The sequence below is a fragment of the Hemibagrus wyckioides genome, linkage group LG03, assembly GCF_019097595.1.
Source record: "Hemibagrus wyckioides isolate EC202008001 linkage group LG03, SWU_Hwy_1.0, whole genome shotgun sequence".
NCBI lineage: Eukaryota > Metazoa > Chordata > Actinopteri > Siluriformes > Bagridae > Hemibagrus > Hemibagrus wyckioides.
In genome coordinates this window covers 11,082,613-11,108,140 of record NC_080712.1, presented here as the reverse complement: position 1 = coordinate 11,108,140, position 25,528 = coordinate 11,082,613, and the positions used below count along the sequence as shown (strand labels likewise).

The following is a 25,528-nucleotide window of genomic DNA, read 5'->3' as shown; positions in this document are numbered from 1 at the left end:
CAACAGTGAGCCAAAAGGCTCCAAGCTGGGATAGAGGAGTAAGAGGCTTACTGACAGTATTACTTTAACATCCCTGTGCCTGCACTAATAAGTGGTTTTGGATGAAAGTCATGAATGAATGAATGAATGAAAATGTGACACGGTGGACAGAGAGGATGGACTCACTGGTCGTGTCTGGTGTCTGGGACACCGCGGTCCATTCGCAGTTTATCGCTCTCCACCTGGTTGAACTTGTTTCGGGCGTACGGATCCTGGCCTGGCTTCACCACCGTCGCCCCCACATAGAGATCCTGGTCAAAGTCCTGCCACCTGACTTTCCCTGTAATAAACACACACACACACACACAGCTGTTATCAGATGACTGTGTTCTGAGCAAATTGGCTAATTGGGGGTTTGCGACACACAAATAACAGGTATGTAGTTTTTGTGTATTTTCGTAATAGCAATGCTCAACCCATATTAGCACAGTTTTTATATTTAGGCTTCAAGCACCCAAGTCAACTAAGACCACAAGTTATCTAAGTAACAGAAAGCTTTATAGCTGTAATAAATCGTTTATGTTTCTTCCCACAACCTGTGACCAGTTAACCTCTGTTGCCTGGTGCTGCATACTCAATGAGGCATGAGGTCCCCCTTTCTAGAACCTTCAAACCAGCTGTGCCTTAACGTTGGAATGAACTTCCAATCTCAGTCCAGACTGCGGAATCTGTCACTCAATGTCCACTGCATGATATATATCGAATTGTATTGCTTGCACTTCCTCAATTGTGAGTTACTTAGTATAAAAATGTAAATTGACAAAATATCCCTTAACAATCTGTTCGTGTTATAAAATCGGTAAAAGTGGACTTTCTGGAATCTAGTTTGCAGGCACACGACTTAGAACGCCCTGCTCCCAGAGACCTGGTCCTGTAGAACTGTCCAAACCCCCAGCACAGGACCAAAATAAACTTAGGTACAACATTATTAACATCAGGCATCACTTTTAATCCAATTACCAGTTTGAGAAGAGCATCCAGCATCAATCAAGGACTCAACACAACCCGCTCATCACGTATTCATCTCCTCCCATCAGGATAATAAGCTGCTCTCCTGTTTCAGCTCGGGAAAAGTTTCTCTTCCAAGGCAGTCATCACCACAAACAGTGCACTACATAATAGCACCCCAAAGTGATGACACAGAGGACTTGTAGATATTAATAGCTTGGTGCTATAACCACGGGGGACTACAATATGTGCAACACCTATGAATCTGTACAATAGCTACAACAGAATGTGTGCAATAACTAAGAATGTGTGCCATAACTACATTATGAGCAATATAAAAGAAATTTGGGCAATAACTACAGTACATGCATTAACAAGGTAGTATGGGTGGATAAGTAGTATGTTGCATGCTTGTGTGCGCATGTTAAGTACCACTTACTGGAAACACAATGGCAGTTTCACCATCTTTAACAAGGATAATACACCCTGAGACTAAAACATGATACAGGAAAACAAGAACTTGAGCTAACAGTTAAAGGGAAGCCAAAAATTAAACCAGCAAGACATCTGTTACCAGTTTATTATGCCTCTGCCACTGAGTGAAGGGGTGGAGGTATTAGGTTTCCATTAGGTTGTCCATCTGCCTGTCTCTCCATCAGCAATTCTAGTTAGTACAATATTTCAGAAAGGAGCATATATGTTTGTAGGATTTATAGGGAAATATAGTCGAGCTGAACTAAATGTTATATGAACCCAAACAGGGTCAAAGTCACAACAAGGTCAAATGTCTGAAACAGCTTTTCTTTAATAGGTTCCTTCACGTTAGTAGTATAGTTTAAGGGTGTTTATGGCATGTACATGATCAACAGTATGAACTAGAGTCCTTGGTGATGCAGACATATGATGCCATTTATGGGAAACTTGATTTGTTATATTCGTATTCCGGGAAATTCTATCTATAGATGATAGTAGTAGTAGTAGTGCTAGCAGTAATAGTAACAATAGTTGTAACCGTAGTAGTTATAGTAGTAGAAGTAGCAGCAATAGTGGTGGTAGAGGAAACAGTAGCATTGATATTAATCATACCTTAAACTGGCAGAACTAAACAGTGCATCAGTCTGTAGGCTAGAATAAAGTCTAATATTAAGACATTGTTTTCATGGGCATAATTTAATTTGTTTTATTGTATATTTCCTATATATTAAACTCAATGCAATATAAATCAATATCTAGCTTTAAGTGAATGAAGATGCTTGGGTATTTAAGTGAAATGTTCCGGTGACAAAGTTTAAAACACTAGCACATTCACAGAGAATCAGGCTGTAGTTTTCATCACTTCACACTGTAAATCAAAGAAAACGTTGCTATGTGGAAGGTTTTTGGGAGGCCACGCATATGGCAAATTTCCATTTAAGTGTCAGGAACAGCAGCTGTCGCTACCATTGGCTAATTGAAAGTTGCAGTAATAGCAATCAGGTCAGTGAGACATATGGCAGAATTCGATTCATTTGTCTCTCTTAACAGAAGCCTGGTGGTTATTACGAGCGTCATAATCAGCTCATCTGTCTGATCATAATCTTTCATTAAAGTGCAAGCTTCCAGCAGAGAGCTGATGCCTAAACTACAGCCAAACTCAAACTGGTGTTAAATAAATAAAGTGCCCCTGTGCACGAATACATTATTTTATACTGAACCACCACATTTTTACAAACTGAACAAGATGATGACACGAAGCTGAATGACAAGCGTGACCCTTAACTGCTGTGGTTTGACTGACAGTTCTTTAATGATGCAGGATGAGAAAAAGCAATGACCTTGAGTGAGCAAACTTCCACGACTCAAACCCTCAAGCATATATCACTCACTGTGATTAGAAAACAGACTCAAAACATAAGGCCAAGGCTCTGAGAAGAACTCTAGAAGATTTAACAATGGTTTAAGGAAAAAAAAGGCCTGATTATTTCCATGTGGGAATCTTATCGAGATTGACGCTCATCAATTAGATATTAACATTATATATAGAATAGAATGTGCAATTGTGTTACATGTAGTAACAGTAGAATATAATGTCATTGTGTTACATGTAGTAACAGTAGAATATAAAGGGTCATTGTGTTACATGTAGTAACAGTAGAATATAAAGGGTCATTGTGTTACATGTAGTAACAGTAGAATATAAAGTGTCATTGTGTTACATGTAGTAACAGTAGAATATAAAGGGTCATTGTGTTACATGTAGTAACAGTAGAATATAACGTGTCATTGTGTTACATGTAGTAACAGTAGAATATAACGTGTCATTGTGTTACATGTAGTAACAGTAGAATATAACGTCATTGTGTCACATGTAGTAACAGTAGAATATAACGTCATTGTGTCACATGTAGTAACAGTAGAATATAACGTCATTGTGTCACATGTAGTAACAGTAGAATACAATGTGTCATTGTGTCACATGTAGTAACAGTAGAATACAATGTGTCATTGTGTCACATGTAGTAACAGTAGAATATAACGTCATTGTGTCACATGTAGTAACAGTAGAATATAACGTGTCATTGTGTCACATGTAGTAACAGTAGAATACAATGTGTCATTGTGTTACATGTAGTAACAGTAGAATATAAAGGGTCATTGTGTTACATGTAGTAACAGTAGAATATAAAGGGTCATTGTGTTACATGTAGTAACAGTAGAATACAATGTGTCATTGTGTTACATGTAGTAACAGTAGAATATAACGTGTCATTGTGTTACATGTAGTAACAGTAGAATATAACGTGTCATTGTGTTACATGTAGTAACAGTAGAATATAATGTCATTGTGTTACATGTAGTAACAGTAGAATATAAAGGGTCATTGTGTTACATGTAGTAACAGTAGAATATAACGTCATTGTGTTACATGTAGTAACAGTAGAATATAATGTCATTGTGTTACATGTAGTAACAGTAGAATATAAAGGGTCATTGTGTTACATGTAGTAACAGTAGAATATAACGTGTCATTGTGTTACATGTAGTAACAGTAGAATATAAAGGGCCATTGTGTTACATGTAGTAACAGTAGAATATAAAGGGCCATTGTGTTACATGTAGTAACAGTAGAATATAAAGGGTCATTGTGTTACATGTAGTAACAGTAGAATATAACGTGTCATTGTGTTACATGTAGTAACAGTAGAATATAAAGGGCCATTGTGTTACATGTAGTAACAATAGAATATAACGTGTCATTGTGTTACATGTAGTAACAGTAGAATATAAAGGGCCATTGTGTTACATGTAGTAACAATAGAATATAACGTGTCATTGTGTTACATGTAGTAACAGTAGAATATAAAGGGCCATTGTGTTACATGTAGTAACAGTAGAATACAACGTGTCATTGTGTTACATGTAGTAACAGTAGAATATAAAGGGCCATTGTGTTACATGTAGTAACAATAGAATATAACGTGTCATTGTGTTACATGTAGTAACAGTAGAATATAAAGGGCCATTGTGTTACATGTAGTAACAATAGAATATAACGTGTCATTGTGTTACATGTAGTAACAGTAGAATATAAAGGGCCATTGTGTTACATGTAGTAACAGTAGAATACAATGTGTCATTGTGTTACATGTAGTAACAGTAGAATATAAAGGGCCATTGTGTTACATGTAGTAACAATAGAATATAACGTGTCATTGTGTTACATGTAGTAACAGTAGAATATAAAGGGCCATTGTGTTACATGTAGTAACAGTAGAATACAATGTGTCATTGTGTTACATGTAGTAACAGTAGAATATAAAGGGCCATTGTGTTACATGTAGTAACAATAGAATATAACGTGTCATTGTGTTACATGTAGTAACAGTAGAATATAAAGGGTCATTGTGTTACATGTAGTAACAGTAGAATATAATGTCAGTGTTACATGTAGCAACAGTAGAATATAACATCATTGTGTTACATGTAGTAACAGTAGAATACAATGTGTCATTGTGTCACATGTAGTAACAGTAGAATATAAAGGGTCATTGTGTTACATGTAGTAACAGTAGAATATAATGTCAGTGTTACATGTAGCAACAGTAGAATATAAAGGGTCATTGTGTTACATGTAGTAACAGTAGAATATAACGTCATTGTGTTACATGTAGTAACAGTAGAATATAATGTCATTGTGTTACATGTAGTAACAGTAGAATATGTCATTGTGTTACATGTAGTAACAGTAGAATATAAAGGGTCATTGTGTTACATGTAGTAACAATAGAATATAACGTGTCATTGTGTTACATGTAGTAACAGTAGAATATAAAGGGCCATTGTGTTACATGTAGTAACAATAGAATATAACGTGTCATTGTGTTACATGTAGTAACAGTAGAATATAAAGGGCCATTGTGTTACATGTAGTAACAGTAGAATACAATGTGTCATTGTGTTACATGTAGTAACAGTAGAATATAAAGGGCCATTGTGTTACATGTAGTAACAATAGAATATAACGTGTCATTGTGTTACATGTAGTAACAGTAGAATATAAAGGGCCATTGTGTTACATGTAGTAACAGTAGAATACAATGTGTCATTGTGTTACATGTAGTAACAGTAGAATATAAAGGGCCATTGTGTTACACGTAGTAACAGTAGAATATAACGTGTCATTGTGTTACATGTAGTAACAGTAGAATATAAAGGGTCATTGTGTTACATGTAGTAACAGTAGAATATAATGTCAGTGTTACATGTAGCAACAGTAGAATATAACATCATTGTGTTACATGTAGTAACAGTAGAATACAATGTGTCATTGTGTCACATGTAGTAACAGTAGAATATAAAGGGTCATTGTGTTACATGTAGTAACAGTAGAATATAATGTCAGTGTTACATGTAGCAACAGTAGAATATAAAGGGTCATTGTGTTACATGTAGTAACAGTAGAATATAACGTCATTGTGTTACATGTAGTAACAGTAGAATATAATGTCATTGTGTTACATGTAGTAACAGTAGAATATGTCATTGTGTTACATGTAGTAACAGTAGAATATAAAGGGTCATTGTGTTACATGTAGTAACAGTAGAATATAACGTCATTGTGTTACATGTAGTAACAGTAGAATATAAAGGGTCATTGTGTTACATGTAGTAACAGTAGAATATAACGTGTCATTGTGTTACATGTAGTAACAGTAGAATATAACGTCATTGTGTTACATGTAGTAACAGTAGAATACAATGTGTCATTGTGTCACATGTAGTAACAGTAGAATATAAAGGGTCATTGTGTTACATGTAGTAACAGTAGAATATAATGTCATTGTGTTACATGTAGTAACAGTAGAATATAAAGGGTCATTGTGTTACATGTAGTAACAGTAGAATATAAAGGGTCAATGTGTTACATGTAGTAACAGTAGAATATAACGTCATTGTGTCACATGTAGTAACAGTAGAATATAAAGGGTCATTGTGTTACATGTAGTAACAGTAGAATATAAAGGGTCATTGTGTTACATGTAGTAACAGTAGAATATAAAGGGTCATTGTGTTACATGTAGTAACAGTAGAATATAAAGGGTCATTGTGTTACATGTAGTAACAGTAGAATATAACGTCATTGTGTTACATGTAGTAACAGTAGAATACAATGTGTCATTGTGTTACATGTAGTAACAGTAGAATATAACGTGTCATTGTGTTACATGTAGTAACAGTAGAATATAAAGGGTCATTGTGTTACATGTAGTAACAGTAGAATATAACGGGTCATTGTGTTACATGTAGTAACAGTAGAATATAACGTGTCATTGTGTTACATGTAGTAACAGTAGAATATAACATCATTGTGTTACATGTAGTAACAGTAGAATATAAAGGGTCATTGTGTTACATGTAGTAACAGTAGAATATAACGTCATTGTGTTACATGTAGTAACAGTAGAATATAATGTCATTGTGTTACATGTAGTAACAGTAGAATATAAAGGGTCATTGTGTTACATGTAGTAACAGTAGAATATAACGTCATTGTGTTACATGTAGTAACAGTAGAATATAACGTCATTGTGTCACATGTAGTAACAGTAGAATATAAAGGGTCATTGTGTTACATGTAGTAACAGTAGAATATAACGTCATTGTGTTACATGTAGTAACAGTAGAATATAATGTCATTGTGTTACATGTAGTAACAGTAGAATATAAAGGGTCATTGTGTTACATGTAGTAACAGTAGAATATAATGTCAGTGTTACATGTAGTAACAGTAGAATATAAAGGGTCATTGTGTTACATGTAGTAACAGTAGAATATAACGTCATTGTGTTACATGTAGTAACAGTAGAATATAATGTCATTGTGTTACATGTAGTAACAGTAGAATATAAAGGGTCATTGTGTTACATGTAGTAACAGTAGAATATAAAGGGTCATTGTGTCACATGTAGTAACAGTAGAATATAAAGGGTCATTGTGTTACATGTAGTAACAGTAGAATATAACGTCATTGTGTTACATGTAGTAACAGTAGAATATAATGTCATTGTGTTACATGTAGTAACAGTAGAATATAACGTCATTGTGTTACATGTAGTAACAGTAGAGTATAAAGGGTCATTGTGTTACATGTAGTAACAGTAGAATACAATGTGTCATTGTGTTACATGTAGTAACAGTAGAATATAATGTCATTGTGTTACATGTAGTAACAGTAGAGTATAAAGGGTCATTGTGTTACATGTAGTAACAGAGTATAAAGGGTCATTGTGTTACATGTAGTAACAGTACTGAAAGTGCAAACCACACAGAATGGAAAGTGATGTACGAAAGGTACAAGAGTGTTACATGTAGTAACAGTAAAAGTGCAGTGTTCAGACAGAAATAAGCTCTTCGTTTAAATATTAGATAGTGTCCTGAACCTAATGAGCATATTTAAATGTGAACATTTCCACTGTGTTCAGCAGGGCTAATGCTCCACTGTCATTTCCTCACATGCTAAATCCAATTTCCTCAGAATCCAAACATGTAGCGAAGAAGCTGCTGTGTGACAACGCCTAAACAGAGCTGAAGATGTGCACTCATTACCACCTCAACACTTTTTTTCTCCCCTGCATTAGTTCTCCTGCATCAGCCGTCATTAACCGGATTGAAACAGTGAATTTATGCAGAGTGCAGAAAGAAGCATTTACAGCTTTAACAGCGGGTAGATAAGACCCCAGAGAGACACCTTTATGGCTGGAAATGTTCTTCTTGGCCAACACATTGCACCACCATTCGTTTATTTAGGCCCGAGCATCTTAAAACTGCAAGCCTCGGCATGTTAAGAAGATGCCTCGGGTAAGACAGGAGCTGGGGTCGCGGAAATGGATGATGAGTCTGGAAATTCTTAACATTTTCAAATTTCCTGAGCAAATTCATAGGTGGTTATCAGACCATAGGTGGTTTGCTGTGGCCTGAATCGGTGTGTGCTTGTTCCCGGTGGTCTCTGCAGCATCTCAGCTGATTCTATTGAACCCTGGTTACATCATCACGAAAGCACATTGATGCCACAAAGCAACTTAATATTTTTTATATTTTTATTACTTTGGCGCTATAATTTTGCACACTAAGGCACCTCATCTCTTCTGTGTCCTATAAAGTTCCCTTGCCACTAATGTTACACACATATTGTGGAAAATGATGTCGTCGTCGGCTAAGCCACACATGCAGGTTAGTTTACTACCTGGGCACAAGCTGCGTCCACGGTCACTCGGTATAGGTTCAGTGTAATCAAACTCGCGCACCACCTACAGGTAGCCTCGGGTACCGCAGTGCACTTCCTAGCCCACATGACAGCATTCACATTACCAAATTTTCATTAGAACCCTGCTCTGTTTCTGACTAAACATAATCAGAGACACCACTTCAGGTTATGGAAGGCAGATACAAGTGCATATGGTATTACTCATCTCTCTGCAGAACTCAACCTCGGGTTACCGTGGAGACGCCTCGACTTTCCGAATAAGAATTCTGAGCAGAGACTTCATTTCTTTGTTTTGTCTGAGTTTTAGACGCATTTAGTATTAATCCCGCACTGTGTTTACATTACACACCGGTGTTCAGGTCAACTCGTACCTGGTGGAAGGGTTTCCAAACTCTGCGCTCTGCTGTCTGTGTTGCTGTGTGCTTGAATTCTGCTTGAACTGAAGCCACTCCAGTCATCCTGTCAAAATGAAGGAAAAAAAAAAAAAAAAAAGAGTCAGGTTAATGTTCCTGCTGTTTAACACCATCGCCATCACTCATGCATTTAACTTTACGAGAATCTATTTAATGCATAATTGTAAAAATCACAAATCCTATAAACAAGTCACCAATGTTTTGCTTTCTCAGGGTCCACTGCAAATGTTTTTCACATTTTGGCGACAGGAAAACATTTTCTCCCATCGTTCAGACAGAGTGAATCTGAACCCCAAATATATCGAGCAACACAGAGCTTGTTACCAAGACTAAAACTGAATACATTTTGCTTAGGACACAAACAACACAAACTCGGCACAGTGAGAGTGTACACTCAGGAAGAGAGACGGGACGCTGTACGTCTCGTACGTCAGTCTAAAGCATGGTATATTTAAGATCGTTACTCGTCACAGTGTATGAGATGATCCCAATAAAAACGTGATAGAATTCCTTCACAGAATGTGCGAACGTGTGTGCCCTATGTCTGATTATATGAAGAAGAAGGCCAAATTGTGATGGCTAGATCAGAGCATCTCCAAAACTGCAGCTCTTGTGGGGTGTTCCCGGTCTGTCCGGTGGTCAGTATCTATTAAAAGTAATCCAAGGAAGGAACAGTGGTGAACCAGCAACAGGGTCATGGGCGGCCAAGGCTCATTAATGCATGTGGGGAGCGAAGGCTGGCCCGTGTGATCCGATCCAGCAGACGAGCACAACAAGTTTGAGGTGCTGAAGCATCTGTGGGATGTGTTGAATAAACAAGTCCGATCCATTGAGGCCCCACCTTGCAACTTGGAGGACTTGCTGCTAACATCTTGGTTCCAGATATCACAGCACACCTTCAGAGATCTAGAGGAATCCATGCCTCAATGGTTCAGGGCTGTTTTGGCAGCAAAAGGGGGACCAACACAATATTAGGCAGGTAGTCATAATGTTATGCCTGGTCGGTGTACCATTTTGTGACTGAAACAACTGTGTTTAGGTTGAGGTTTCTATTTGTGTGAAAATTATGATATAATGGAAATAAAATTGCTTTCTGAGATGCTCCAAGTGCATCTAAAATCTTTTTATTATTTTCAACCACTAACATTTTGTGTTAGTTTATCCAACAATGAAAGTCCTGACTCATTTTCTATCAGATCTGCGGTCAGTTTATACTGATTAAAAATGTCTGATAAGAAAAGAACTTCTGTTCTAGTGTCCTGATAGAAAGGTTTAAAAACACTGTAAAATTCAAGGGCATCTTTCCCCTAAGAGGCCAAAGGATGCATCGAGCTTGATTGAGTTACAGTATTGATTTAAAGAGTGGCACTGAAGCTCAGCTATCATCTTGGGGATAAGTGCACCGGCTCTGCTGTGATTTGTGTCAGACTGGGCCGGTTCGAGTCGGTGTATCCTTCTGACTTTACAGACCTGAACTTTCTGCCTTGTGCATACCAGCAAGTATAAATGTATGAGAGTTAACACACCAACTTCACTTATTGACCAGGGTGAGGTTTTTTTTTTTAATGAACATGGAACATGCTGGAGCTTTGACTAATCCTTAGGTATGAACCAGTGCTCCGGAAAGATCCTGGAATTTTTTTTTTCTTTCATTAATTGGAGCTCGGGCTACTGTATGGTCTCGTTTGAAGCAGAGGCTTGAAGCAGCTCAGCGGGATTGTGAACTAATACACACCTGCTGCGGCAAGCGGAGAGAAGAAAAGTGAAGTCAACGAGTCGAATTCTGCAAACAGTGTGAAGTTCAAGGTCAGAGCTGAAGATGTTGATCATTTCATTTCCTGGTGCTTATTAGAATGGAAGCACTGCATTGCTCAGTGTTCATCATCATCATCAGCAGTGCTGTTAAACATATGACCTGCGAGATGGTGTGAAGTACAAGGAAGAAAATCAATAAACTCCCTGATTGATCTAGTTGTCTTAATTGTCTTCTGGCTTTGATTGATGCCTAGATACTGTTATGAATTTATCTGACGGAGCAGAGGTGTCCAGTCTTATCCGGAAAGGGCCGGTGTGTGGGTGTTGGCTTTCATTGTGACCGAGCAGAAGCCAAAAGTGAGTGTAATGAAAGGCAGGATCGACGGATTAAAGCAGAGTAAATAAAGGGGAAGCTCTTGTTTGACTGGAACAAAAATGTTTGTGGATAAGACTAAACATCTCTGCACTTCTCCAGGCATTATTTGCTGAAGAGCTACACATATTCCAAATGACTCTCGATCACATTCTCTGTAACTAATATTTGTAGCACTCTGTCTATTCTTACACTAGCTCCTGCGGTCAGATTGCACTACGGTCGATGCAACTTTATTTGTATAGCGCTTTTAACAATCGACACTGTCGCAAAGCAGCTTTACAGGAATAATAATAATAATAATAATAAAAATGATTAAAAATGATCAAGTTTAAAATTTAATTTTATATTTATCCCTAATGAGCAAACTACAGGTGAGTGTGGTGTGGAAAAACTCCATGAGATTATTGGAGGAAGAAACCTTGAGAGAAATGTCTATCCATCCATTCATCCATCTATCCATTCATTCATCTAACCTATCTACCTATGCATCTATCCACCCATGTATCCATCTATCCATTCATCCATCTAATCTATCTACCCAGCCATCCATCCTATTTATCCATCCATCTGTCCATCCATTCATTCATCCTCCACCTATCTATGCATCCATCCATCATTTCATGTATTTGTCCATCTGCCCATCCATCCATCATTTCATCTATTTGTCAATCCATCCATCATTCCATCAATCTGAATATGTATCCATCCATCCATCCATCCTCAATTTACCTCTACAGACATCCTCAACCTTGTTAAGTTTTACTCTTATTAGAGGAGGAAAAAGTTGGAATATATATGAATTATACCACACTCACTAGAATTATCTACAAAAACATTCAACATGACAGTTTACAGGATGTTAAATAAAATTATGTAAACTCCCTCTAACTAGTCTATAGACTGAAGACTATCCCATAGATATGTACAAACAGCTCCAAGGGTGTTTCCACACCAGGTCCATTTGCCTAGTCTGAAGTCCATACTTTGGGCCCGTTTGTTATTTAGTTTGGCTTGGATTCACACTGTGTATAGTTACACAAACCGAAAAGAAAAGAAAACATTTGCTGAGAGGTATGTAGGTGCAGACGTGGCTGAAAGCGTTACTCATAAAACTCGCGCACAGAAAGCATGGCGATCAACCAAACAGCTTTAAATCATTTTGTGTTGATGGTGCAGCAGTCATCTGTAGCTGATGGTCAATGCCGCAAAACTGGCTTGGCTGTGAGTACGTCATACGCTCTCTCTCCTGTCAATCAGAGTGACACTAGCCAGTCATATGCCTCTATAAGCTCGTGTATGTGAAAGAGGGTATAAAACACCCGGGGAAAAACAAAAACAAAACACACTGAGTGGTAGCTCGGTGGTTAAAGCTCGGTGGTTAAAACGATTACGGATCCGAAGGTTGCGAGTTCAAATCCCAGGAGCACATGCTACTGCTAGGCCCTGGAGCAAGGCCATTAACTTCTGGTCTGAGCATATGAGTGATTACTGTGTTCTTACTGGAACAGGAGAAAAATGCACCAGGGTTCAAGATTCACACGGACTAAACTCTGTATATGGGAACCGTCACTGTTTATTTTTGCCTGCATTCCTCTAGTTAATAGCAACACCTAATAATACTACTTTGCAAGTTCTGATTTGAAACGAGATCTTAATAAGCCGTAGTGAAGTGCTGCCAATTTCATTTTTTCAAATCATGTTAATAGGTTTGTGGAAAAAAAAAAAAAATGAAGCACATCATAGTCTTTAAAAAGCGCCGCCATCATCATCAGCAGGGTCAGATGTGCTTTAATATCAACTGCACAACAAAACAGACGCTGTTTAATCCCTTTATTGCCAAGTGCTACAGAGTGGAACGAAATGAGTTTCCACGGAGCGGAGCCATGACGCGCTCCCCCTCCGAACAACAGAACCCGGAGAGAGCCAGATGAACAGAGCAAGCAGACTGATGGGTTTATCTGCATGCAGGGCCTCGTATTTAGACGTAGACAAGAGCCATATAAAATAAGACAACATGCAGAAAAGTGTTCGCTTGCTGACTTCATAACAAGCTGAGTTTATAATGATTTATTGAACACATTTCATTGGAAAAGAGGGACGTACGTTTTACAGAAGTACTTTCTCAGGAACGGCTAATAGCCGCAGCTTGGTGAAGGGTAGTGAGTTGGCAATATTTGATGCGACGCATAAATGCAAACAGCTGCTTCATCACTTTTGCGTTTTATTTCAGGGATATTTAATAAAGCTCTTGATAAGCTGTCAGGTCCGGTGTGCGCAGGCTCTCTGAAACTGGATCGTTGAAAACTGAGGAAAAAAAGAAAGAAAAAACAAATGGCCAAGAAATATACTTAAGACTGTCCGGTTTCCCTGAACCTGTGTCCACTGCGAGGTGCTTTTCACACTGGCTGTGTTTGCTGTGGTCCGAATCCGAGTGTGACTGTTCCCGCTGTTCCCCAGCAGTCCGGTTTTAGACTCACCGGATTTCTTTGGAACCCCAATTCTCACAATTTTCTTTCTTTTTATTAATTATCTTGGTGTTATGTGCAGTAAGGCACCTCACCTTTTGTGTGGCCCACAACGTTACATTAAAAGCATAAAATCTGACCCTGCTGATGGTGATGCTGCTTTTTAAAGAGAGTACTATGCTGTACTCTCTTTTTTGGTCCACAAACCTATTAAAATGATATTAAAAAGCAAGATTGGCAGTGTTTCAGTAAGGCTTATGGTAATCTCATATTTAATTAAAAATAAATAAATAAATAAATAAAAAGTATGATGCAATATTTATTATTATTATTATTATTATTATTATTATATTTTGCTCATAACTAGAGGAATTCAACCAAAAATACAAAACCCACGGTTGTGTTCCAAAACTTAGAGTCCATGAACTAACACTCATGGTCCAGATGTGTTGTGGAGACTAATGATGTCATCACCAGCTAAAACACATGTGGGCCACCTTACTTCCTGCACACAAATTCGGACCCAAGAACACTTTGCGTTCACGTTTCCGGGAACCCACACCACTTCCGACAGGTAGTTTTAGGTTCGGTACCCTGGTCCGCTTCCTGGTCCGCATGACAGCTTTGACATCATCAATTTGACAAACTGTATTCTGTTTCAGACTAAACTGCCAGTGTGAAAGCCCCCTTATCTACCCCCTTAAGCCCTATCTATCTATCTATCTATCTATCTATCTATCTATCTATCTATCTATCTATCTATCTATGACATACTTTTCTGCTCAGCGTGGATGTAAAGAGTGCTTTCTGTTCACTTGTCTGGTCATTCTCCTCTGACCTCCTCTCATCACCGAGATGCTTCTTCCAGCAGAACTGTCACTCACTATTCTGTGTAAAACAATTGTGCCAGAAAATTCTGAAAGATCAGATCAGCACTTTCTAAAATACCCAAACCAGCTCATCTGGCACTAACAACCATGCTACGTCATCATATTTTTCCCATTATTTTGAACTTAATCTGAAGCTGAAGATCTGCATCTGAATGATTTAATGCGCTGCTGCATGATTGGCTGATTAGCAAAGTGCATGAACATTCAGATGCACAAGTCTTCCTAAAGAGAAGATTCGAACTGACCTGAAAAGTCTCTGCAAATGTAATCATCGCCAGCTCGCTGGGATTAGCCGGAGACACGCTAGCCCAGAGCACATTAACGAGCTGTGCGCTGACAGCACTGTGACGAGGTGGCTCTTTTTCTGGAAACACTTTACCGGGGTCCAGTACTGAGCAGGTTATACTGCATTATCCCAAGATTTGTTCAAACTATAGACAAATGAATCCAGTATAAACTTCTAAAACCACTATTATTCTCAGACTGGACATTAGCAGAGGATTCACAGCTTTCAGGACCGTGTGCGGACTCGGACATCTGCAGACTTGTAAATACCTGAAGAAACGGCTCTCAGATAATGAAAAGCTTTCTGTTAGATGTTTAATGGCTACAAAGAAGCCATCATAAATCCTTAATGGCTTGGATTCCCTATTTGAACCAGATGACAAAGACAAAAGTCTACCACTGATTGAAAATGGGATGATTAACTGCCGTTGGGGCAGAGGAGGAAAGAGTCTGTAAGCCAAAGTGTTTTTAAATTGTCTCCAGATTTTACAGGAACTTTGTACCAAAAAGGAACCGAAGAAAGCTTCCATTTATAGGCATAATGGAGAAGCTGCCAGTATTGCAACATCCGAGGAAAAGTGGGCAAAGCCGAGCCAGCTGGTGATGTTGTAGCCCTAAAAACTATCTAGTGAGATATTCATGGAAGAGTTTTTATCTTTATGTAACTGAGCAGGGCTAGAAAATAGAATGGTCACCGAGATCAGCAATGAAATCCTTGTTCTGAATAAAGTCGTCCTTGAAAAGCCGATCAGATTTTCCCGGGATTGTAACTATGCTGTGTGTCAACATACTGAAATAGAGGCAGAGTCTCGTTACTAATACCGATGCACGAAGGAGAAAAACAAACCACAAACTCTTCTGCCGAATCCAAACTTCTGCACGCTACAGAAACAGCACAGGCTTCCAACATGGCTGAGGGCTGCTTCGTTTTCTGGAAGAGAAGCCGGCTTTCCTCCTCTTAATGAACCCAGGTGGATTGTGGGAAAGAGTAAAGGGTAGCACTCAGGGCTGATTTATGGGGACGTGGAGCTCTCAGAGGCTTGCAGAGTTGTATGCCTTGAAACTCTAAACTAGACGGCGTGAGAGAAAGCAGAACTGTGCATCAAGTGAGCGCAGACACTTCTACTACCCGTCATTAAACCATTAGAACCCAGCGGTGATGATGAACCCGTGGAGAGGGATCGAGAAAACCTCAGGGGAAAAAAAAAACAGCACAAGGAGACGAGATGCATTTCCACAAACGATCCTCAAATACAGCACCAATAAATAAAATATTGCTTTAAGACTTTCTCAGCTGCTGCTTTCAGTTCTCTCACCTACAGCCGAAATGCTAAACGCTCTTCCTTATTTATGGTGCATTCCTGTTTGGGAACGCAACACGGCCAGAATACCTGTGAGTAATGTGAACGGGTACCTAAGGGCTGAACTCTGGCTGCTGTCTGCTTTCACAGTTCAAGAGTGACATGATGTGTCCGTACCTACAAACTAGACAGGGCACATCTCACGGTTTTTCTTTCCTCATCGCAAGAGCTATTTCTAGTTTCCTCATCACGCCACACAGTCGTACTGATATATAATATCCATGCTCTAGTAAGGAAAGAAACGCTAAAAACCTCAAGCACAGAATTCTGAGCAGCATTCATCAGACTGACCACCATAAAATACCTGCATTTAAATGAGCTCAGAGTCTTCCAGTGCTTCAGAGCTCACGATTTAATAGACACACACACACACACACAAACTAATACACCAATCAGGCATAACATTATGAGCAGTGAGAGGTGAAGTGAATAACACTGATGATCTCCTCATCATGGCACCTGTTAGTGGGTGGGATATATTAGGCAACAAGTGAACATTTTGTCCTCAAAGTTGATGTGTTAGAAGCAGGAAAAATGGCTAAGTGTAAGGATTTGAGCGAGTATGACAAGGGGCAAATTGTGATGGCTAGACGACTGGATCAGAGCATCTCCAAAACTGCAGCTCTTGTGGGGTGTTCCCGGTCTGCAGTGGTCAGTATCTATCAAAAGTGGTCCAAGAAAGGAACAGTGGTGAACCGGAGACAGGGTCATGGGCAGCCAAGGCTCACTGATGCACGTGCACATGGGGAATGAAGGTTGGCCCGTGTGATCCAATCCAACAGACAAGATATATATATATATATATATGTGTGTGTGTGTGTGTGTGTGTGTGTGTGTGTGTGTGTGTGTGTGAGCGAGAAAGAGAGAGAGAGAGCAAGAGACAGAGACACACACAATCTAATATACACACACACACACACACACACACTCCAGCACAATCTCTTTATGTGAATAGAAAGAGCCGAGAGCCAAGAATAGCACAGGAACCTCATCTGTCTTCAGACACCAAGACCTGGAGATCTGGCCACTGCAGCTGAAAACACACTTCAGCAGAATGATCACTTAACATTTCTCCTAATAGAGTTGCAGGAATATTAATATGCATGAGACGATCGGTAAATTGCACAGAATCAGCTGACTAGCTGGTCTTTGGCATAGTTGAAGCAAAGGCTGATTATATTTAGAGCATTATATTAGAGATAAACTTCTATTTAATTAACAGCTAAATACAGGCTACAAATTCCATTTCCAACAGAAAAAATAAATAAATAAATAAATAAATAGATGTGCAATAAATGAGCAAAATAATTACGCAATATGGAAGAGTGCATGAATAGGCCTGAATACTCACTATGCTGATGCGCATAATACCTGCATGATTGCGAATGCGACATGGCTTTTATACAAGTTTTATAAATAAGAAATGAATACTGAGAAACGGAATTTCGGATACAATACGGCCAATGCTTGCTTTATTTTCTTAAGAAACAGATCGTGAAAGGCGGCACACTCACAGAGCTTGTCAGCTCACCGGCCAGCTCACAATGGTTTGCAATGGGCTTCTCTTCTTCCTTTTCAGCTGATGAGCTTTTCATATTATAATACACAATTTTATTCATGTATGGTTTGCCGTGTCTGCTGTCGAAGACACTGACTGTAACTGTAGTAACACTTTCAGTGGCATTTTACAGATAAACAGCGTGCTGCAAATGGAGAAACATCTCACTGCTGTTATAATAAATACAAGCATTCTAATATTTGTCTGTCACTCATCCGCTTCTCAGACTAGTGCTGTATAGTACATTCATATTCCATATTACACTATTTAAAGCACTTGTGAGATTGAGCTGGTGGCTCAGCTGTAATTAAGGATTGTCGGACTAAGTTTACACAGCATGAACGCTCACGTCCATCAGCACAGCCCTTCTTTCTGCTCGGTCAGCAGCTTTTCATGGATGGAGGATGTTGTCTACAGAAGCATCTGTGAGGATTTTCCAGGCTGATAATGACATGATAATGAACTGGATCGTGTTCCACTCCAGACACAGCAGAGCGTGAAGAAGAGTCAGGATCGTCTCTTTGTGCCGGACATTGTGATGCTGCTTCCGAATGTTTTCTAACAGCGCAAGGATTTGATTTAGCCTTGAAAAGGAAGATGACAAAATAACAGTGGGAGGAATTCTGTTGGAAGTGAGATTTAATTAATAAATAAACAAACAAACAAACAAACAAACAAACAAACAAACTTCACCCAGTGTGGTGAAAATATATTAATTATTTTAGAATATTTTCAGATGAATAATACATTTATTTATTTATCTTTACTTTTCACTAAGTATTTAAAATCCCCACACTGGTGACCAGTGCATGAGGTCAACTTGTTTTTGCTAATATAGCTAATACACCGATCAGGCATAACATTATGACCACCTGCCTAATATTGTGTTCATCCCCCTTTCGCTGCTTAAACAGCCCTGACCCATCATGCACTGTGTATTCTGATACCTTTCTATCAGAACCAGCATCAACTTCTTCAGCAATTTGAGCAACAGTAGCTCATCTGTTGGATCGGTCCAGACGGGCCAACCTTCTCTCCTCACGTGCATCAGTGAGCCTTGGCCGCCCATGACCCTGTCGCCGGTTCACCACTGTTCCTTCCTTGGACCACTTTTTGATAGATACTGACCACTGGAGACCGGGAACACCCCACAAAAGCTGCAGTTCTGATCCACTCGTCCATCCCTACCACCAACACACCAACTGAGAAAATATCTTCTGGATGTTTATGGTAGCTCACCCTGAACACCCTGACTAATACTACATTCACATATAAAGCCAGTCGCAGCAAAAGAGCAACCGGAGATCGTTAATTTCCAGGGAGAGCTGCCAACTTCTGTATAATTAGATGTGGGCGTGTCTTGCTAAGAAAAGCTGGACTGCAAATATGGAGCGACTCGGTGCAGCAACAGCCAATAGGAGTGAAGACAGTTGAGCGCATGTGATCCATGGTAAACGGCAAACAAACCCTTGCGTGCGATTCTCCATTTCAGGTAATGATCATTTTGAAAAGAAATATTCCAAGCGCTAGATTAAACTCTTTACTGTTTATTGCCGGCATAACCAGAGGATTGGCCACAGATGATCACAGATGTGTGTGTATTCGAGCAAAAACTTGAAAAAGTCCTTCAAAAGGCAGGCAGGACATTAACCTTTCTGCACTTATTAAGTCTCTTGTAAACAGCTTGCTCATGATTTGTATGCAATTAAACAGTAAGCACCTGGTCACACAAAACCCAGTTCAAGTTAATGGGCTATTTGTGAGATTGCTGCTGTGCTGATGAATGGAACGAGGGATGATTACAGGATGGAGACAGCTATTGAAGAGCATCTTGCCTGCTCATAGCAGTGGAGTCCTGTTCACACCTCCAGCCTGAGACTACTGAGGCTCTCAACTGTTCGGGCTTAAGGTGTGTCCTTCTTCTACGCACCTTGACTACTTGTGTGGTATATATAGTGTAAGTAGTGTGTTCACACTGAAAATTCCAACAAGAAGAAGTGCACTGGGAATTTCAGACACTTCATTGATTCGATACTTGCATCTTTGCTTATGTAGCAGAAAAGGGGCGTTGCTACCAGGAGCTGACTCTGGATTAGATAAAAACTTCATAACAGCCTATGACACTTCGGTGGACTAGAAATCTTACAAATTTTTATTTGCATTAGCTCCTGTTGTGTCATATTATTTTGCTAAAGCAAGCGGTGTGAGATGTCACTTATTATCGACTGGGAAGCTGCTTAAATATCCAGATATGCAGATATTAAAGGGCGGTGGTGGCTCAAGTGGTTAAGGCGCTGGATCGTTGACCGGAAGATCGGGAGGCTTCAAGCCCAGCACTGCCAAGTTGCCACTGTTGGGCCCATGAGCAAGGCCCTTAACCCTCTCTGCTCCAGGGGCACTGTATCATGGCTGACCCTGTGCGCAGACCCCAACCTCCAAGGATGGGATATGCGAAGAAAGAATTTCACAATGCAGTAATGTATATGTGACAAATAAAAGCTATTTCTATTTCAAGATAGTAAAAAAGCCAGTGTTAGTGTTCCATATGAGATGCTCAACCCTTCTAAAATTCATACACTGAACAGTAGAGAACATTAGGCATAGTGCAAGCCATACACACTTAAGTGCAAGTCATTTAGGACACAGCTTTAGTGCTGTAAGATGCATATTACTAAACAAAATGCATCAATGCTAGCGTTTTACAGCTGAGGCTAAAATCAGCTAACTAAAATATACGGCAAAGTATTACGACTGCTGCTGAATCATGGTACAGGATCACGGTGCACGTACCCGAAAAGTGAGTTACTGTTACACTCTGTGAGGAATGTTTTATGTCTAATTTCTGGATTCGTCCACATGCTGTCCTTGCGTTTTTAAAGTTTCACAAAACCTGCATGCAATTAAAAGTTGTGAAAGATAAAAGAGTGAGCATTAGGTTACACCAGCCCACTGACTCAGTTCACAGAAAAGTACAGAATAGTCCTCACAGATGTGCTGCCCGAGGGCAACAAATGGCCCTGAACACAGCTCGTTACAGCTCCGCGAGGATGGATTTGCATGTCGTTTCCTCAAAACCTGGAGTTCTGACTTCTTGTGGCCTGGGCTGCTTTATCAGAGACAGTATACGCATTGGCTTGTTTAGCAGACGTGTTTGAACCGGCTGCCGTGACCAGAGCCGTCGAGATGCTGCTGTCAGACTGAATCTGTTCCTGATGCATCAACACCTGGCAAAGCTCCATTACCGGGCTATTAACATCTGATCATCCAAAGCCCAGCTGCGGCAGAGGAGGAAAGATTTCCCAGGCACCATGCAGAGAAACAAATAACTGAAGAAGAAGAATGGAAGGTTGAAGTTATAGTTCATATAACAAAATAAAGAAATGCTAATGCTCAGGTTTTTACTGAGGTTTGCAACAGGTACTAGGTAAGGTGCTGCTCAACATCCTCACTTAAAGCCAAAAAAGCATGCCTATTTTTATGCCTATATCAAATGACTGAAAAGAACGTTTCCACTTTATTGTGCCATTAAGAGTAAATCTTTAGTATGCATCATTTTACATAAGAAGGTGCAAAGTGTACCTTTCACTAACTTTTTTTTTTTTTTTAAAAACACATTAAGAAGTCCTCAAGGTCCGATTACATACCTTTAACCTCCTTCAACCTGGTGTCCACATACGTAGACATCACGTTTTTGTTTGTGCGCACCATAATACTTAATTCTTTGTAACTGGAACCTGTTGTACACAGCCGTGTTGTTCAAAGATAATATCTGGTTATTATATTTATTGGCTCGACCTAACCCCAAATAGGTAGAAGAAATCTAAAATGCAAGGTCAGGACTTAGGAGGTTAAAGCAAGACTATATTTACAGTTCCAGGTGAAAGATGTACACTAAACATACAAGACATCCTCTAAAAGTCTTCAGAGACGGAACTTCATGGGATCATGAGTGAAGGGTGAACTGAAAATAATACCCAAATGAAATATTTTAATATCAGATTTCCAAACCTTTTCACATTTTGCTTCGAATATTAACATCGGAGTAATCCTGCAACTCCAAAATACACTAAAACAGGCTATAGAACACAGCAAAAGAGTGTAACTTTCTGATGAGAGAAACGGTAGATGAGCTGATGGACACCAAGGTTTTGAACTCTCTAATATTAACTGATGCTCTCTAGAAGCCCCGCCCCTTCACCAGTGTAAATCTCATCAGGGTAAATGGAACATGTGATGATTTCACCATATAGATTAGGCAAATATTAAAAATTGTAATAATGTAATATACACTATATTGCCAAAGGTTTTGGGACATCTGCTTTTACATGCACATGAATGTAATATGGAGTTGGCCCGCCCTTTGCAGCTATTCTGGGAAGGCTTTCCACAAGTTTTAGGAGTGTGTTTATGGGAATTTTTGACTATTCTATTAGAAGTGCATTTGTGAGGTCAGGCACTGATGTTGGACGAGAAGGTCTGGCTCCAATTCATCCTGAAGATATTCTATCAGCTTGAGGTCAGGTGATGTTCCACCACACCAAACTCTCTCATCCATGTCTTTATGGACCTTGCTTTGTGCACTGGTGTTCATAGTCATGTTGGAACAGGAAGCGGTCATCCTGTCAAACTATTCCCACAAAGTTCGGAGCATGAAATTGTCCAAAATGTCTTGGCATGCTGAAGCATTAAGTTCCTTTCACTGGAAATAAGGGGTCGAGCCCAACCTCTGAATTTAATGATTTGGAGGGGTGTCCCAAAACTTTTGTCAATATAGTGTATTAAATGCTATAATTATAATATTGGTAATATTTTTCTCCATAAATACATCAATCTCTAAAGAACTCCACCACTTTTGGGTATGTTGTGAGTTTTTTAAGCACTTTAAAGTCTCATGTCCTCCCTGTAGCTCTTGTGGCAGAATATCTCCTTGGCGGTTAGTGTAATAAAGTACTCTCTACTCTACACTGGTGTTAATGGTAATGATGATTAGACAGAGATTCAAAATGATGCTCTGGGTTGGACACAAGGGCACTGGAAATGGGATGTGTTTGAATAACAGCTAGCTTATTTGCATTTAATCTGGTGCTTCGACTGCTAAACTAAAAGCATGAGGAGTGTGAAGATTCGCTGTGCAGATATAATCATAGCCTGATTAAAGCTGTTATCTGGTGCTTCGTGCTTCTCGAGCCCTGGACCTGGAGTAATCCTGCTCTAGATGGTGGATTGGATTGACCTGTGTGTGCACATTTTTACTGCTTTTCTGTTCGGTGCGTGCTTCGTAGAGATCGCCTCCAAGAGCCGAGTCAACATTTCCGCTGTCTTTATGTTGTTTTAGAGGAACACGCCTTACTCTTGTGCTTATTGATATACAGTTCCACCCTGACTTCTCAGGAACGCACGCTTTCCATGCTTCATTCACATTTAGTCATTTGGCAAATGCAATTTACAAGAATCCAATAGAGGCGTGCAGCCAAGTGATTCAGGGTTAAAGCTCGTAGCTCTCAGTAGCTCTCTGCCTAATGATCCGAGATTGCGAGCTCAAATCCCATAGCTACAACGGCTTCGGCATGAACGTCGGGTTCTGAAAGCGTAGTTTGGGATGATGCGGGGGAGAAAAGAAAAGAAAGAAAGAAAGAAAAAAAAAACCTCTCATCCCATGCCCTCTTGTTCAAATCCTGCACTTCACAATTGGTAAGTAGTAAAGCAAAGAGAGTGTTCATGACTCCACATGAACTCCACACTTTCTACTGAAAGGTTAAGCGCTTCATTTAACAGATGCCTTTGTTACTTTTTTGCTGAAGGCTCATATCACATTAACACCAAAGTATTCTGCTGTCTGTAAATGACTGAGGGGAGGGAAAAAAGTATGAGCAGTTTGTTAAAACATCCGTTTCACAAATTCTCTCAACATTACAGGATCATGCTGAAGAAAGCATTCCTGTAAAACAGACAGTGAGCAGCATTCATCATGGAAACTCTACCTCCTAATGACACGACTGAGCAAAACCTGACAACATGTAATCAGTGTGTCGGTTAATACACCGTGACGGACTGGAATCCCATCCAGGGTGAGCTCCTGCCTTGCGGACAGCCTCCGGATCCAACAAAACCCTCATCAGGTAAAGAGGCCACTGAAGGCGGAGGAAAAAAGTTCAAGTGGATTTAGAAAAGTTTAACTAATAAAAAAAAAAAATGTTAAAGTGCATTAGTACAGGAAAAGATTATCAAATAGGGGTGGGGGGAAATGCTAGATACTTCGAAGATTATAGCTCAATAATAATTAAAACAATAATGGGAAAATTATGGGAAATTCCCATTCTAAACCAGTGGGAAAAATAAAATAAAATAAAATAAGTTACAGTTATAATAAACAAACAAAAATACATATAAAAAATAGGAAGGTAAATATTGTTTAAAATGAACTGAATTTAAAAAAAAACAAACAAAAAAACAACAGCCAGACTAAAACTAGATCTGAAGATTCGGTACAATAAATAAATAAATAAATAAATAAATAAATAAACAAATAAATAAAGGTGTTTATTGTGTAGGTTTTTTGACATTTGACTACTTTTCAAACAGTACAAACAATTATCTTGAAGAGATCATGAACAGGGCTGAACAGTACTGTTTGTTCTAAATGAAATAAAATAAAGTTTTAAAAGCAAGAATAGCTCATGGTGTTAAACACTAATGATTATGTCTCTCACTGTTGCACCTTGAATCCAAATCCAGTGAATCCCTGGCACATCTGCCCCAAACGCACTAACACTATGGCTATAAAGACGACAGAGTGACGTTTCTAAAAGTTTTGCTTCATTGTGCTCAACACTTTTGACAAGAACCAGAGACTCAGAACACACGCCACACATCTGTTTTGAATATGACACGAGGACAAGAAACTTAGCCTTCTCTGTCCATTTGTCTCTAAAGTAGTACTTAGATATTTGACTTAGTCTGTATTCAGAGGCTCAATCTAGGGAAAATCATTTGTAGTTATTATGGCACGCACAACACCACAAGTGAACAGGAAATGACTTGAATTCAGTGGCAGAAGATATAACCACCTACATCACTTACATATTCAAGCGCTTAAAGATTTCAGTACTGAATCAGTCAGGTACGTTTTCCCCCGGGGACCGGACGAGCCTTGTAACCATGGTTACCGAATCTAAAGCGAAGGTGTGTGCTGTGAAAGAATTGATGTGAAGTCGTTCCATCGCTGCTTTCAATTTGAGAGTTGTTCGGCGGCTGCTTGCACCCTGTAGGCCGTTCGATAGGTGAGAGTTATTCGCTAGTTAGTTATTCGCCGCTCCTGGCTGCAGGTACTGAGCCCGAGAAGCGTCGGCGTTTGTATTAACCGGGGTACGTCGAGAGCACATCATGCGCAGGTCATAAAAATGTATGTGGCCTCATTTGCGTATTGTCACTATTTTTTATGTTTCTGTAACTTTTTTATTCTGATGTTGAGCCTGCCACAAACTCCGTTCTAACTAACAGCTACAATATTCTCAAAAGTCATGCATTATTGAGTAGTGCAAGGGTTTGAAAGTAGCGACTCGAAGTAAACAGAACGCTAAGGAATTTTTTGGTGACCTTAAAAAAAAAAAAACACAAAACACCTTTTCTTAGTTTCTGAAATAGCCATATTTGAGGAAAGGCTGGAACGTAATTGTGCCATGCATTTCAGCCTG

General features: G+C 39.3%; 1 protein-coding gene across 2 annotated transcripts in view; it reads right to left on the bottom strand.

Moving 5' to 3' along the window:
- The window catches only part of galnt2 (UDP-N-acetyl-alpha-D-galactosamine:polypeptide N-acetylgalactosaminyltransferase 2), a 115,115-nt gene that overhangs the window by 40,751 nt on the left and 48,836 nt on the right, over nucleotides 1–25,528 (bottom strand). For both annotated transcript variants that reach the window (XM_058383030.1, XM_058383038.1), the window contains exons 2-3: nucleotides 9,103–9,190; nucleotides 166–319 (exon numbers count right to left, since the gene is read on the bottom strand). In XM_058383030.1, coding sequence (XP_058239013.1) covers nucleotides 166–319; nucleotides 9,103–9,190 — 242 coding nt within the window. The remainder of the gene's footprint in view (nucleotides 1–165; nucleotides 320–9,102; nucleotides 9,191–25,528) is intronic.